Here is a 15,969-nt window from a genome sequence, read left to right on the forward strand (position 1 = left end):
TGTCTGGACCCTCCACGCCGGGATTTGCCGCACAACCTCGCACTGGTCCCATGCAGGGGCACAGCCAACGTGTAAGCCCTAGTTCAGCTCCCGAAAAACATGCTCGAGTTGTTCTTGTGTCCAACAAAAATGAGTTCTAGTGTTCTATTGTCAATGTTACTGCGTTGAAGTTTGCACAATTTGAATTTAAAAAATCATTAGACTCTTAAATAAATGGCATCTTGACGTGGACTCGGCGAATGGCTTAAAAAACGAATACATTGTTTTACATCTTGTGCACTTGAGTACACTCCAATGAAACTCGAAAAGTGGGATAAATCCAGACACAGATTATGGAGATGATGACTCGGCATTTGTTAGGGAGGAGTGTAAGTATAGAGAGGAGGAATTCCTACTTCCCATTCATGTACTCTGCACTGGGCATTGTGTCAAAACTGTCCTTGTAACATGTTTACTTTTTTTTCAGAATAAATGGATGTGAAAAAAAACCCATCAAAGTTGAGGTAAGTGTTCACCACAGTATCCTGTGTTTTTTATTGGGGTCAAATTTCTCTTTGGGTAAAAATTAAGCCAACATCCATGTGTCAAAGGTTGGTTAACATTTATAACGTGTATAACTACGTGTTTTGTAGAAAAGTTTGATCGATTTGCTCTCTCACTCTCTCTCTCTCTCTCTCACTCTTAGAAAAATAATAAATTCTCTGGGGGGTTTTTCTTATATGTTTATGGTACCCGACGGAGGAAACATTGACCGGGATGAACCGACGGTCGTCTGACTCCTTCTTGATGTGCGTAAAACAAAGCCATTTTCTTTTAGGGTTTCTGTCTATTTTCTGTTAACGAGAAAACCCGTTGTAAAAGTAGCTATAAAAATGAAGAAAGACTCTTTACTTTGGTATGAGTGGCTCCACCAAACCAAAATACCTCATCAGGGTGTTTTAATAAAATTATTTGGGATAGAGTTCTGAATATGTGAGCGGCGCTTTTTTCACTAAGGGATATTTTTTACACATACGAGGAGACGAGTGGGCGGCCTGTAGGTTAATATAAGAAAGTAAAATACATCCGCTATTGTAAAAAGAAATGGCTCTCTACAAGCAATAGAAAGTCCTTCTTTTCATTACAAGCATTGGTGTAGCATACCTCCACCCGGCTCTATAAATATAAATGCAATCCGTTACTAGTCAGATAATCTTAAAGCAGGGGCGATTTTAGCCCATTTTTGGGAGTGCTTCAGCTGCCAGAGCGATAGTGGCTTAGACGCAGCGGAGCGCAGGTGTAAGTGTCTGGCTTAAACCAGGACATATTTGCTGCATTTAACCTTCAATTACTCTTTATATAGTTAGGTAGGAGGCAGTCCATGTTTCTTTTTAACTGAAAAAAAAGCATTACAACCAGTAAAAACATTACACCCAGGTAACCTGCTGTGTTCAAAACGTGTTTCCCGACTATGTTTGCTACCCTACAATCCGTCCTACTCTGTAGTAAAATTTATAGCCTATTTAAAATCTAAAACTTAACATTATCATATATATATCTGCAGCAGGTCCTCTTAGCGTGGACCCTCATTTATAAACACAACTTCTCACTACACAAATACCTCATCTGGAACAACAGAGATATTTTATTTCTTTTATTATCACTTTTCCTGGAAACTTGGGTCCAAAATGGGATCCTATTGGTGGCTCAGCTGGTTAATAAAGAGGGAACACTACTTACTTACAAAGAATCGCTTACACTTTATAATTTTCCCGTAAGTGTTCGGGAATTCTCAATGATGCTTGGTGCCATACCCTCAGGTACTTGAATGTTATATAAAAACACTGACAGTTCAATATCTACCTCAGTCACTCTCCCTGATCCAGCTGAGTCAGCAGTGGGAAAAATCTGCTTTTCACAGGAACTTGGTAACAGCAATAACAGAATACGTAGTTTATTCCAAGAAGATATCGTGTCTCTCCCATATATATAATATCTTACTGGAACCGACATGTTCCAGATATCACCTGGAAGACAGTCTGGATGATCCCATAAATATCTAATTGTAAACAAGGTGAAGGAAATCTCATATAAAATTCTTCATAAATGTTACCCTGCCAGTCACTATATGGTAACATTTAAAAGACACATAAATACTAATTGAACTTTCTGTGGGGATCATCCAGAAACTGTGGCACATCTTTTTTGGTACTGTTCCTCTACACAGAGATTCTGGAAGGAATTTAGCAGTTTTGTTATTGTCCATATTTTAAGGGAGTTTTCTTAATGATGGGAAAATGTTTTATTCTGTTTCTTTAAGTTCCCCAGGAAGAATGATAAATGTTTTTTTATTGTACATTTCTTAATACGTTTAGCTAAATGTTCTATCTATAAATGTAAGTTTATTAATAAAACACCATATTTCTGCCTTTTTATAAGGATATGGAATTGTACATACAATCAATTTCAGACTAAACCAACAAAAACGCTCTCAGAACAATATTTATATGTTGATTTTTGCGCTTACTCATATCATAATTTTTTACTCCTGATTTTGTATGTTCATGTTCTGTTCTTTCGTAAACTTCATCTGTTTGTATGTTGTATACTCATTGTGTGTTCAATAAAGTTCAATTAAAAAAAAGTACAGAAACTTCAGACGTCACTAATCATGTGACTCTGGCCAAACGAATCAAGCCTCGACACAGTGCTTCTGAAGCAGCTTGTTGATGTTTTTGACACACGCACCGGAGCGTCAGTTTCAGCGGACCATCACAACCTCTCACATCTAAAGGTAAGTGTCAAGGTAACTTTGAACTGAGTTCAGTCAATCTTGAGTTTTTCGAAGTTTTTTGAGTGAAGTTTTCTGTTGCTCTCTGTGAGAGAAGACCGTTAAAGGCGAGGCTCTCCAGAGTGCAGCAAAACAGGAAACCACAGCTGGATGTGTGTAAGTGTGCAAACGAATAGATTAGAAGTGTAAGTGAGCCACGAGTATAGAAAGGTCAAGTTTCGTGATTTGTTTTTCTCACCACTGATCACGCGCTCAACACTCTACACATACTTGCATCACACGCGCGCTCTCAAGCATCAGTATTGTACAATTCTGGGCGTCACGTGAGTTGAGGTTGTTACCATATAAGGGAAATCTCCATTGTTCTGTAGCAGTGGTTCTCAAACGTTTCACAATGAGTTTCACCCTTACGAGCAACATCAAAGCACAGTAGTATAGGCCTATTTAACACCACATACACATACTTGCCAACATTCAAAAGGGCTGTGTGTGTGTGTGTGTGTGTGTGTGTGTGTGTGTGTGTGTGTGTGTGTGTACACACACGTGGGCTGTTAACTGGAGTTGGTTGAACAGACTTGCTTTTCAGGAGCCGCTACCGACAAAACACCAAATAAACACCAAATATGTCATCTGTGACATTTGTGAGGTTACCTCAAACACACTCCGTCAGTCTTGTTCCTCCAGAACAACAAAATGTTTACAAATATCGCGGGTTTACCTGGTGATATTCTCATGCTGATGGTGTTCACAGGACAGCAAGAGTAAACGATCGGGAGAATCTTGTCTTTGTCATCGTTCCCCTCGTACGTGTTATTACTCCGATTTCAGCGTTTTTGCTTCACAACTAGTGCAGTTTACTACTCAAATGGAGTCGAGTCAACCAGCGCCACCTCTGGCCAAGTACCATAGCCTACTACTAGATTAACTTGTGACACACACAGTAGCGATTTTTGATGCGGGCTACACGGGCTGTTGCCCGAGGCGGCATCGTGGTGGGGTGGTGGGGCATCACAAGCATCGGAAAAAAAATTAAAATAAGATTGCTCGTACTCATGCTGCCCCGACATCAGCCAGCGCATATTGGGAATGTCGTAGGCACCGATCGGTTTTCTATCACCCATTTGCTGGGAGTAAGGGCGCCCTCCGTTTGCGAGGTGCGCCTGCTGCTTGCGGCACAGGGAGGAGAGGGCGGAGCGGCGGGGGAGTCTCTGGCTGGCTGGAGCGGCATCTAATAATCAACTCGCAAAATAAAACACACCAGACATTATGATACACTAGACTTATAATTTGCACCGATGTTTTTTTTTTTTTATTCTATACACGAAAAGTGAGCGCGAGAGCCCTCGGTGCGCCTGCTCGCTGCTGAAGTCAAAGTAAACTTTATTGTCATCTCCGCTACATACAGTCCAGTATATAGAGAGACGAGACGACGAGGCTCCAGTTACAGCAGTGAAAGTAAACAAACACTAAATATAAGAAGAGTAAGAAAATAAATATACACTTTAGGACCAGGGGTAAAGGGATCAATAACAATTTAAAATTTATAATTTACAGTTTGATGATTTAAAGTCTCTCACACAACCCCTGGAAAGGGGAGGGGGACATGCTGCTTGCAAATAGAGCACATTTCATTCATAATGTTGTAAATCCAAGCCCATTATGTATTCACGATCTGAATACTGGGTTGTGCGAAATCCCAGAAATAAACCTTAAACAAAGTGAATCTGTGAACTAAGGTGTAGGTCTATTAGGTTAAGTTATGGTGATCCTCGGGTTGGGGAATTTGTGTTCATACTGGAGTGCAAAATTAAAACCAATGGAAGATGGACAAGAAAAGTTCAAAGCCATCAGGTGCTCAGTTTAGAAAAAATAGAAAAGAAAAGGAGGAGAAACGAGCAAAAGATACAGGTAAGCAGATGTGTGATTGGATAATGGCAGGTCATCCTGAAACAATCAGACTAAACTCCAAACAATACATTATGTTACAGATTTTAATATTAATTAGTCATTGTTAATTGTTTTGTCCTGTTCTCATTGTATTCTCTCTCTCTCTCTCTCTCTCTCTCTCTCTCTCTCTCTCTCTCTCTCTCTCTCTCTCTCTCTCTCTCTCTCTCTCTCTCTCTCTCTCTCTCTCTCTCCGTGTGTGTGTGTGTGTGTGTGTGTTTCTCTGGTGAAACAACAGTTTTATGTTAATGTACAATCCTTAATAAGTTTTATGTGTGTGTGTGTGTGTAAAGTTCCACAATACATGTGGAACTTTCTATTTTGTCTGTTTTTGTATCTTGCAAATAAACCTTTAAAATAAATAAAATTTTATTATGTATTTATTTTTGGCCTACATCAGTAAGAAATGCCAAATTATATACACAAAGTTATAGAAATCACCACTCCCGTTATTCATGATGATTCCAATAACATCACATAATAACATGTAACATCACATCCTGTAAGCACAGTCTGCCTGTGTCTTTTCTCTGGAAATGAACATTTTCAGTCAATATAGGTAATACATCAACATGGCAGCCATGGCTAAGTTAGGAATATTTATAATGTAATTTCCAAAACTTGCATATGATTTGCTATTTGTAGCAGATCTACTGACTGTCACAGAGCAGCTGGAGCAGTCTCAAATGGAGGTCAGTCCACTACTGCCACCTGTGGCCAAGTGCCATAGCCTACTACTAGATTAACTCGTGACACATCTGCACCTGTTTCTATGACCACATTGAGTAGAGGCTGAGTGGCTGCACTTACACTGGTGCATTCAAATCTACCCACAAACATTGAAAGATGCAATGTGGATTGTCAAGACTCAAACCAATCATTAAGCAAAGACAGCAGGGATCACTTGTTTCTGTTTATTATACAGCCAGATTTACTTGTGACACACATGTGCAGCTGGCTTTATCACCTATTTTGAATTTGTTTCAAGCACAATACATTTGTAACTTTCAGTGTTTTCAGGTCTTCCAAAAGAAGAAGAAAAAAAACCTTCAGCTACATGACATGCAATTGTGTATTTGTTTTCACCTTATCATACACTTGAAGTTTTACAAATCACCTCTCCTTTTCTTAATATCATTTTAGTCTCAGACAATCTAGTTTTTCTTACAGAGATTGAATGCACCTTCTGCGGATGTCGGTACCACACAGTGTGCGTGGACTTCCCCTGTACAGAAGGCAACTACAAATGTTGTGAATGCTAAATAAACAGAAAGAAATGATCCCTGTTGTCTTTGCTTAATGATTGGTTTTAGTCTTGACAATCCTCATTGCTGGCATTGCATCTTTCAATGCCAGCAATGCCAGGTATCGGTGCTCAAACCTTTTGTGTTTGTTTCCACTAAGTTGCCCACCTCGGGAAGCAAAAATGTGTTCTTTTACTTGTCAGATGAACATATGAGACACTTTGACTCTCCAGTGCAGTGTGGAGCCTAACAAAGATCTGTTTTGTGTCCCAGCTGATCAGCAGGAGGAGAAGAGTCTGACGGAGCAGCAGAGGAACATTTTCAGCTACTTGGACTCAGCTCAGCCACTACAGAGAAAACAATGAGCTCAACACAGAAGGTGACAGACAGAGCAGGGCGATATGACCTTGGAGCAAATGTCGGCCAATTTCCTCTGGAAAATCCTTTTGGTTTAACTGTCAGCAAGCAATTTGCATTTGCACTGTTAAATTTTTATATAACTTTAATGCACATAAAAACAGCTTGTTTAACTGAAAATACATTGATGAGCTTTTTAATAAAGTTGTGGAGTTCTAAAGTATTTTGTCTAGTGTCAATTATATCGTCAGTTATATTGTTATCACAAATTAAAAACAAAGTAACTTTTTGTAAAACTGTTATATTTAGAGCATCTTTTAAGTGGAATAAATTGCCTTATAAAATTAGAGAATTATTCAAACTATTCAAAACTTCAATGACCACTTAAAAGCCGATTTACAGAGCTTTTAGTTGTTGTAATATTTTAAGAGATTATTTGTTTTTGAAATTTGTGCAATGCGCCTCAATGTGATAGATATTATTATTATTATTATTGATTCCTTATAATTTAACAATTGTGAAACCTCGCTGTGGATGTAAGAGCCAAATTGTGTGGATATCTTGAATCCACTTTATTGTATAATATTTTATGTGATTGTATTTGACGGAAGATGAGCAACATCTGTTGTAGAAGCTAATGGGGTTCTTTTTGAATAAACAAACATAGGATTTATTATCACTGAATAATTATGTATAAATCTATAAAAATTAAAGAAAGATGTAATAGGAAACAACACTATAATATAAATGATAAAATAATAATTTAGTGTGTGTGTGTGTGTGTGTGTGTGTGTGCAATCAGGAGGGATGGGCATGATTTTAGTGTTTAAACAGTCATGAATTCTTTTTAACACCAGGTTGGATGTAATGTGTTTCTACTACCAGCAGGTGGGGATAAGAGACCTTTAAGGTGTTTGGTGCCACACTCCACCTTCAGGTTTAAAATGGAGGGAGTTTGAAGGCTCAGTTTGTTCCACGACTGCATTTCACTCACTGGCTCTGTTTGTATCTCTGTCACTGCAGGACCAACATGGAGCGAGAAGTCAGCGCTCTCAGGAGGCCGACAAACCTCACAGAAGAAAGAGAGAGAAAAAACACACCTGTGACGAGTGTGGGAAGGAGTTTACTAGGAAGAATTCACTAAAACTTCATCAGGTCATCCACACTGGAGAGAGACCGTTCAGCTGTGACTTGTGTGGAAAGTCTTTTTCCTTGAAGGGTCACCTAAAACAACACCAACTCATCCACAGTGGAGTTAAAGCGTACAGCTGTGATGAGTGTGGCAGAGCTTTTGCTCAAAGTGGTAGCTTACAGAGTCATCTAGTTACCCACTCTGGAATTAAGGCATACAGCTGTGACATTTGTGGGAAGGATTTTGCTCTGAAGGCTTTACTAAAACGTCATCAGTTCATCCACACTGGAGAGAGACCGTTCAACTGTGACTTGTGTGGAAAGTCTTTTTCCAGGAAGGGTTCCCTAAAACAGCACGAACTCATCCACAGTGGAGTTCAAGCATACAGCTGTGATCAGTGTGGGAAGGAGTTTACTGAGAAGGCTAAACTAAAACGTCATCAGTTCATCCACACTGGAGAGAGACCGTTCAGCTGTGACTTGTGTGGAAAGTCTTTTTCCTTGAAGGGTCACCTAAAACAACACCAACTCATCCACAGTGGAGTTAAAGCGTACAGCTGTGATCAGTGTGGCAGAGCTTTTAATCGCAGTAGGAGCTTACAGAGGCATCTAGTTACCCACTCTGGAATTAAGGCATACAGCTGTGACATCTGTGGAAAAACTTTCAGCCAGAGAGGGTACCGAAATATACACCTACGCATTCACACCAGACATGATGTGTACTGCTGTGAACAGTGTGGCAAAGAGTTTACAACAGACGCACAGTTACAACGACACATGTTTACCCACACTGAGGAGAGACCTTATCAATGTGACCTGTGTGAGAAGACTTTTAAATCTCCACGTTACCTGAGAGGACACCAACAGATCCACACCAGAAAGAGACTCTACAAGTGCAGTTACTGTGAGGTATGTATTTATATTTTTATCTTGTCATTTTAGCCTGACTGTTTGAAACAACTCTGCTCATTAAATTGTGTTAGCATGTTAGCAATTCTACTTCATGGAAAAACAGCTCTGAGTGATTATTCAGATTTTCATGTCAGTTATGATTTTAGTATTACTGTAGTATTATGGTGGTAGTATTGTAGTTATTGCAGCCCAGTAAACTGAGTGTGTTAACTGAAACAGTAAAATGTAATTGGACGTCTGCAGAGATGCTCTTTATTTCAGGCGACGTTTAGGATAAAAATGTTGAAGGATTGACTTACACTGTCTTTGTGTCTTTGTTTAGAAGCAGAGCGACACAGATGGATCCAGTTCTCAACCCTGTCATCACTGTGGTGGTGGGAAAGACTTTCGTTGTGACGTCTGTGGAAAAACTTTCAGTCATCAAAATAACCTAAAAACACATCAACGTAGACACACTGGAGACAAACTGAAATACTGCAAAGAATGTGGGAGAAGCTTCACCACATCACATCACTTAAAACAACATGAACAGATTCACAGTGGGGTTAAAAAGCACCTGTGTGATCAGTGTGGGTCATCCTTCACCACTGCAAGTAACCTTAAAAAACACAAACGAGTCCACACGGGAGAGAAACCATACAAGTGCAGACACTGTGACAAAAGCTTCTCACAATCAAGTAGTCGTAACTATCATGAACGTACACACATAGAAGGAAACTACAGCTGTGACCAGTGTGGCAAGAGCTTCAGGAATCTCAGTTCATACTCCGAACACAAACGATCCCACGTTACTAACAAACTGTTTCACTGTTACCAATGTGCCAAAACATTCACCTCATTGTCTGCTCTGTGCAAACATCAGCGTGATCACTCAGGGCTGAAATCACTCCCATCACTGGATCACAGTGAATCTGAAGAGACAGAAAGATCCTCTGGTTTCAGTGTCAGACTCAAAAACCTTGAGATCAGGCTCCACAGAGTTCAGATAGAATCATTTAAACTTGTGTTGAACTGAATTGGTTGCTGGGCTGAACTTCTGCATTACCAATGCAAACTGAATAATACAGAAGATCGAAGAATAGACTTTGATCAGTTAATAAAGCTCATGATCTTGATTCATTGTGGCTGCTACACAGATACTTCTGGGTCACTTCTCTCAGTTAGGAACCTTCCTCACCAAAACTGACTGTTGGACCACACCCCTGGTTTCATGAGAAATTGTTTCAGCCATGATTTTTCTTCATGTATTTCAGAGTAAAGACTGAAGTGACAAATGGAGACATGTTTAAAAAACACAATGTGAGAGAGACGTTGAGGTCTTTAGAAGTTACCCTGGGTTTTTCTGTCACCCTGCTAGATGTTACACACCTTGTTATTGGACTGATTTCTACTGCTGGACTACTCCTGGGGAGAGTAACAATACTCTTACTAATTAGCTCCCTTTCACACCTTTGGGGATATTTATTTTTGTGCTTGAAGCGCTGTGAGCCAGAACAGCGAGAGAAAAATCTGCAAACGCAATGAGCCGAATGCTTAAGTGAATCCCAGCAGCTGCACATGTGCTACGCTGATTTAGAGGATATCTTTGCTCTGGATTTATATTAATACTTTTTCATTTCTATATGATTCTTCTTGCATCTAAACAAAGATAGTTGTTGTTCTTAGTTGTTCTGCTGCCTAAATACCACAGGGTGTAATTATGAAGTTATTGAGTTGCACATACTTTACGACCTGCTTAAGTTCGAGGTCACAGCGTCTGTAGAGCAGCTGGAACATAATGAAGTCTACAAGGTTAAAGTTTTCTCTTCTCTTATTGTTCTCTCTGCTAGTTGGTTTGATGGATCTGAGAGCTTTTGTTTTTATTACTGTTATTATAATTACCATTAATATTTTACTCTTTAGAAGCTTTAAAATAGTGTTTGTGATTGAAAAAATTGATTTAAGAATTGAACAGAAACATCTGTCCTTCTGAAAATCACCTAAAGGCACGGAGACAAACTCAAAGGATGCAACCTGTAACTTTCTCTTCCTTCATGTCAGTACCATCATCGATTATTTATATAAAATGCATAAAGCAACAGTAACACTTTAGTTTGGATTTCATGATTTCTGTAACTGGAAAATATTTTGTTTAAAGACAGAAGTGACCACATAGTTGTAACATTAAAGTGAAATATTTAATATTCTAATAACAGATTAAATGCTGTGTTGAGGCTGTCGTTTCAGGAGGAGAGAAGCTGCATATCACGTTATCCAAGCTAGAATCGATTTTAATCGATAATCAAAACCCGCCCCTTGTAACTGTGTAATCATGCTTATGTACATCTGGATAATGACACAAACTGTGTGGCGCTTCACTTTTTAATAAACTAAAAGACATAAGTCAGGTGGATCTGTAGTGTTGTTTATTTATATTATGGTACTTATCATTTGTGATATTTATTACTGTGTGCATACTTTATTAGAAGAGAAAAAAATGTCTTCCTTGCTGGTTCTATCGAAGAAGAAAGGCTCAAGTAACTATGTAGCACGTACGTAATCCAATTCCACAACACAGTGTGATGGGGGAATCAGCTGTGTTTTGCTGCCCATTTTATTTCGAATCTGGCGCGAACCGGCGAGCCAGTTCCTGAATCAGTCACGTGGTACGGACTGCCCACGAGGCCTCGAACGTCACTGCATACGTAATCAAAGCGAGCCTCGATACGGGCTTCACAAAAACGCCCCCGAGATTACTCGACACACGCTTCGAAGCTTCGACACACAGGACACATCACAACCTCTCACATCTAAAGGTTAGTGTCAAGGTAACTTTGAACTGAGTTCAGTCAATCTCGAGTTTATCGAAGTTTTCTGAAGGACGCTTTCTGTTGCTCTCTGTGAGAGAAGACCGTTAAAGCCGAGGCTCTCCAGAGTGTAGCAAAACAGGAAACCACAGCTGGGTGTGTGTAAGTGTGCAAACGAATAGATTAGAAGTGGAAGTGAGCCACGAGTATGGAAAGGTCAGGTTTCGTGAGTTGTTTTTCTCACCACTGATCACGCGCTCAACACTCTACACATACTTGCATCACACGCGCGCTCTCAAGCATCAGTATTGTACAGTTCTGGGCGTCACGTGAGTTGCAGGTGTTACCATATAACGGATATCTCCATTGTTCTGTAGCAGTGGTTCTCAGACGTTTCACAATGAGTTTCACCCTTACGAGCAATATCAAAGCGCAGTAGTATAGGCCTATTTAACACCACATACACATGAAGACGTTTCACCTCTTATCCGAGAAGCTTCTTCCGTTCTAAGGGTCAAATGGTGGAGAGTCCCAGATTTAAATGTATTTCAAGTTACTTAAAGAAGTCCAGACGCTTTTCTTTCCAAGCTCCTTAGACTACAATGACCTGGATGACTGAGAACCTTCACAGACACCACATACACATATTTGGCAATATTCAAAAGGGCACTCTGTGTATGTGTGTGTGTGTGTGTGTGTGTGTGTGTACACGTGGCCCGGGTCCTTCAAAAGTCGGGTAGGCTGGAAGTAAGCGATTGTGAAGTTGGACGGTCTAGCCTTCAGAATTACGTCATGACCTCTCTCAGTGGAGTGAAACTCTGCAGTCTGCTCCTTGCTATCTAAAATATAACCGGACGCGTAAATTCTTGACCATCTCACACTTTTGTTTAATCAGTTTTCTGTTTGATTTACTCAGGAACAAATAAAACACTGAAAAAAGCCAAACAATAATAATAAGTTGTCTAAATGACGTATATATCATGTTTAACCTGATTAGCAAAAGACCACAGGGGGTTTGAAAACGATGAAGCCAGGAGTTCGCTGTTCTTGCCGGCTCAGATATTTGAAGTTTACACAGCTACATTCTCACCTGAAAATATTTAAAAAGTTTATTTTGCAACTCAGAAAGAGTAATATTAAAACTAAGTTGCTGCCGCCAATGTTGGAAACTGGAATTAGCTGGGCTGCACTAGGAATTCTTTGATATTCTTTGATTTTTCAATTTTGTTGTCTGGGTGGAAAATCGGGAGAAATTTGGGAGAATGGTGGTTCCAGGAGATTTTCGGGAGGGGCAATGAAATTCTGGATTCTCCCAGAAAAATTGGGAGGGTTGGCATAGTCCAATGTTTTCCTCTTAGCCATTTTTGGGTTTTAGCTGTGTATTTTGTGTCATTGTCCTGTTGTAAAACCCATGACCTGCGACTTATTGTCAACACGTAGTTTGGCATATTCCAGTCTGCATCTTTTGTGATATGTTTTTTACAGTGGTGTCCTCCTTGGTCATCTCCCATGTAGCCCACTTTGGCTGAAACAACGACGGCTCGTGCGATCTGACACTGATGTTCCTTGAGCATGAACTTCAGCTTGGATCTCTTTAGAAGTCTTTCTGGGCTCTTTTGTTACCATTCGGATTATCCGTCTCTTTGATCTGTCATCAGTTTTCCTCCTACGGCCACATCCAGGGAGGTTGGCTACAGTTCCATGGATCTTAAATTTCTGAATAACATGTGCAACTGTAGTCACAGGAACATCTAGCTGCTTGGAGATGGTCTTATAGCCTTTAACTTTAACATGCTTGTCTATGATTTTCTTTCTAATCTCCTGAGACAACTCTTTCCTTTGCTTCCTCTGGTCCATGTTGAGTGTGGTACTCACCATGTCACCAAACAACACCTGGAGTCCTATATATAGGCCCACTGTTTTATTACAAGATTGTAGACACTTGTGATGCTGATTAGTGGACACACCTTGGATTAACATGTCGCTTTGGTCACATTATTTTCATTCTTTTCTAGGGGTACCATCATTTTAGTCCAGACCTGTTTCATCCATTCATTATTTTAATAATTCAGTTGAAGCAGGGTTGAAAAGCAATGTCTGATTTTCATTGGTTAAGATTTATAGAATTTTATTTATTATTACTTTTGTCAGATTAAAGTTATTTCTGTGACCATTGTGAGTTCTTCTTTCATGACTGAAGGGTACCAACAATTTTGTCCACGTCTACGGCGCTACTCCCTCGGACCGAGAAACTCCTCTCTCGGGCCTGGGTGACGGTATTGCTCTTGAGCTCATGTAGAGCACAATGTCCTTGCTAGAGACGGATGACGGCGGATTCCTCTTCACTCAAGTCTTCCTCTGACAGCTGGCTTCACCAATTCACTGTTGCTGGCTGCAAAGGATTACTACTCACTTGCAGGAGCGGCCGCGACCACTGGCAATAAGCTGCTCTTTATAGAGGACTCATGCTCGGGGAGATGTTTTCTGGTCCACCCTCTCTCCCAGAAGAGCCCCGGGAATGCTTGTGTTGTCTTTGCATACCTCCACAATTACATATTGTTTAGTCTTTTAAAAAAAATTAGATTTTCCATGTACCACCAGAGAGAGACTAAGTACCATTAGTGGTATGTGGTATGTGTACCACAGTTTGAGAACCACTGTTCTAAACCATGCTGTGAAACTCCTGGGGACCACCCCTTAAGGGTGAGATTAAAAGTATATGTGTATGACTGAGGGGCTGCCCCTTTAGATCTGCTCTGGGAGAAACATAGGAATGTAGAAGAGGTGAAGGGAGTGTGTGTTTTTAAAAAAAACAAAGAACAAACAAACAGCATGTTGGCGGTAGGGGTGCAACGATACTCGTATCGATATTGAACCATTCGATACAGTGCTTTCAGTTCGGTATGCATATGTATCGAACTATACAAAAAAATTTATTTGTTTTATCAACTTTTCTTCCGACGATGCTGTCTGTGATGAGCGCTCAGTGGATCTGCGTTCGACTACCCCGCCTAGGCTGCACTGTCGAGTGCAGATCCACTGAGCGTAGCGCAAGCTAGCAAGACAGAAGCTAAGCTCGTTGCAACATGGCAACTGCCTCAACGCTACCCGAAATTGAACCCCCCCCACCCTCATTCAGATCTGGCGTTTAGAACTATCTTGATGTTCATGTGAAGCATGACCCTGAATGTAAGCGCCTCATGGACTAAAGTAAAACAGTATGTCGGATGTGCCACGCAATGCTCAATTGGTGGGAACTAGTGCGTTAGCGCAGTTAGCTTGTTAACGTGTTGACGCCATCCAGCCCCACGCACGGGGCGATCCGCGGTAACTCGTTAACGGAGATTTGCGGCGTTATGGCGTTAACGTCATTTTAACGAGATTAACGCTGACAGCACTAGTGGGAACACAACGAATATGACTGCACATTTACGCCGACATTATCCTAGTGCAAAGACAAGTGGAAGCAGACAAAAACAACAAGCACGCATGCCACAAACTTTACCCGAGTCATTTAGACAGCCGTTAGCACATGATTCTCCTTATGGGGACCTGATATGTTTAATATGCTGCTGAGAATATAGCCCAGAAGAAGCGTATAGCTTTTATTTTGGAAAGAGACATTTCTCTGTAATAAACTCTCTTTTCCAAAGATGAGTGATTTCTCGATCAGATAGATTTTTTTGTTGTTGTTGTTTCAGCAACATTAATTTTAAAAACTGTACTTTTGAGTTAAAATATATATTTATAATTTTAATAAATGACAAATTAAAGCATGAATTTTTTTTTTATCTAAAAAATATCGAACTGTGACACCAAAGTATCGAACCGAACTGGACTGTGAATTTTGTTTATCGTTGCACTCCTAGTTGACGGTAAAAGTGCTACAAGGAAAAAAATTTCAAGGAAATGTAAAAAAAATATATTCCAGGATAAAACATAGCTGTCTTTGTCTTATCGGTGCAAATCATTGTGTCGGCCCACTGGGTATTTGATTCCAATAACAGGCCTCAGTCTCTCCTGCTACTGGTCTGCCATACTGCTAAATTTGGTATCCGTGCTCAAACCTTTTGTGTCTGTTTGCCCACCTCGGGAAGCAAAAACTATGTTGTTTTTTGTTGTCAGGTGAACATATGAGACACTTTGACTCTTCAGTGCAGTGTGGAGCCTAACAAAGATCTGCTTTGTGTTACAGCTGATCAGCAGGAGGAGAAGAGTCTGACGGAGCAGCAGAGGAACATTTTCAGCTACTTGGACTCAGCTGAGTCACTACAGAGGAAACAATGAGCTCAACACAGAAGGTGACAGACAGAGCAGGGCGATATGACCAAAAATATTTATCACGATATACATTTGAAAATTTGCGATAACGATATAGCTGACGATATAATTGACGCTAGACAAAATACTTTACAACTCCACAACTTTATTAGTGCAAAAAAAAACAACATCAATGTATTTTCACTTAAACAAGCAGCTGTTTTTTATGTGTATTAAAGTTATATAAAAATTTAACAGTGCAAATGCAAATGCCTTGGAGCAAATGTCAGCCAATTTCCTCTGGAAAATCCTTTTGGTTAAACTGTCAGCAAGCAATTTGTATTTGCACTGTTAAACTTTTATATAACTTTAATGCACATAAAAACAGCTTCTTTAAGTGAAAATACATTGATGGGTTTTTTAAATAAAGTTGTGGAGTTGTAAAGTATTTTGTCTCGCCTCAATTATATCGTCAGTTATATCGTTATCGCAAATTTTCAAATGTATATCGTGATAAATATTTTTGGTCACATCGCCCTGCTCTACTTTCATGTGTTACTGTTTA

At 40.0% G+C, this 15,969-nt stretch overlaps 3 protein-coding genes across 7 annotated transcripts in view; 2 read left to right on the top strand and 1 right to left on the bottom strand.

The window, feature by feature from the left end:
* LOC146511717 (uncharacterized) overlaps positions 1–15,969 on the bottom strand; it is a 237,844-nt gene that overhangs the window by 119,683 nt on the left and 102,192 nt on the right. The window lies entirely within an intron of this gene.
* Positions 1–15,969, top strand: part of LOC146511726 (uncharacterized) — a 55,051-nt gene that overhangs the window by 12,293 nt on the left and 26,789 nt on the right. The window contains exons 1-2 of one of the 3 annotated variants that reach the window (XM_085172362.1): positions 10,521–11,153; positions 15,340–15,445. The exons of 1 other annotated variant lie outside the window; for it this stretch is intronic. In XM_085172362.1, the coding sequence (XP_085028488.1) occupies positions 15,428–15,445 (18 nt within the window). In that variant the 5' untranslated portion in view covers positions 10,521–11,153; positions 15,340–15,427. Of the gene's footprint in view, positions 1–10,520; positions 11,154–15,339; positions 15,446–15,969 lie in introns of those variants that run through there. One more of the 3 variants, XM_085172359.1, reaches the window with a different exon arrangement.
* Positions 2,541–10,449, top strand: LOC146511727 (uncharacterized). Of its 2 annotated transcripts, none has more exons than XM_085172356.1 (4): positions 2,541–2,773; positions 6,232–6,337; positions 7,339–8,355; positions 8,681–10,449. In XM_085172356.1, exons 2-4 carry the CDS (start codon positions 6,320–6,322, stop codon positions 9,371–9,373), a joined length of 1,728 nt encoding a protein of 575 aa, XP_085028482.1. In that variant the 5' UTR covers positions 2,541–2,773; positions 6,232–6,319; the 3' UTR covers positions 9,374–10,449. The 2 variants fall into 2 exon arrangements, with proteins under 2 accessions (XP_085028482.1, XP_085028483.1); XM_085172357.1 differs by lacking the exon at positions 2,541–2,773 and adding an exon at positions 2,780–5,406.

This window comes from Neolamprologus multifasciatus, chromosome 9 (genome assembly GCF_963576455.1).
Source record: "Neolamprologus multifasciatus chromosome 9, fNeoMul1.2, whole genome shotgun sequence".
In the NCBI taxonomy this organism is placed as follows: Eukaryota; Metazoa; Chordata; class Actinopteri; order Cichliformes; family Cichlidae; genus Neolamprologus; species Neolamprologus multifasciatus.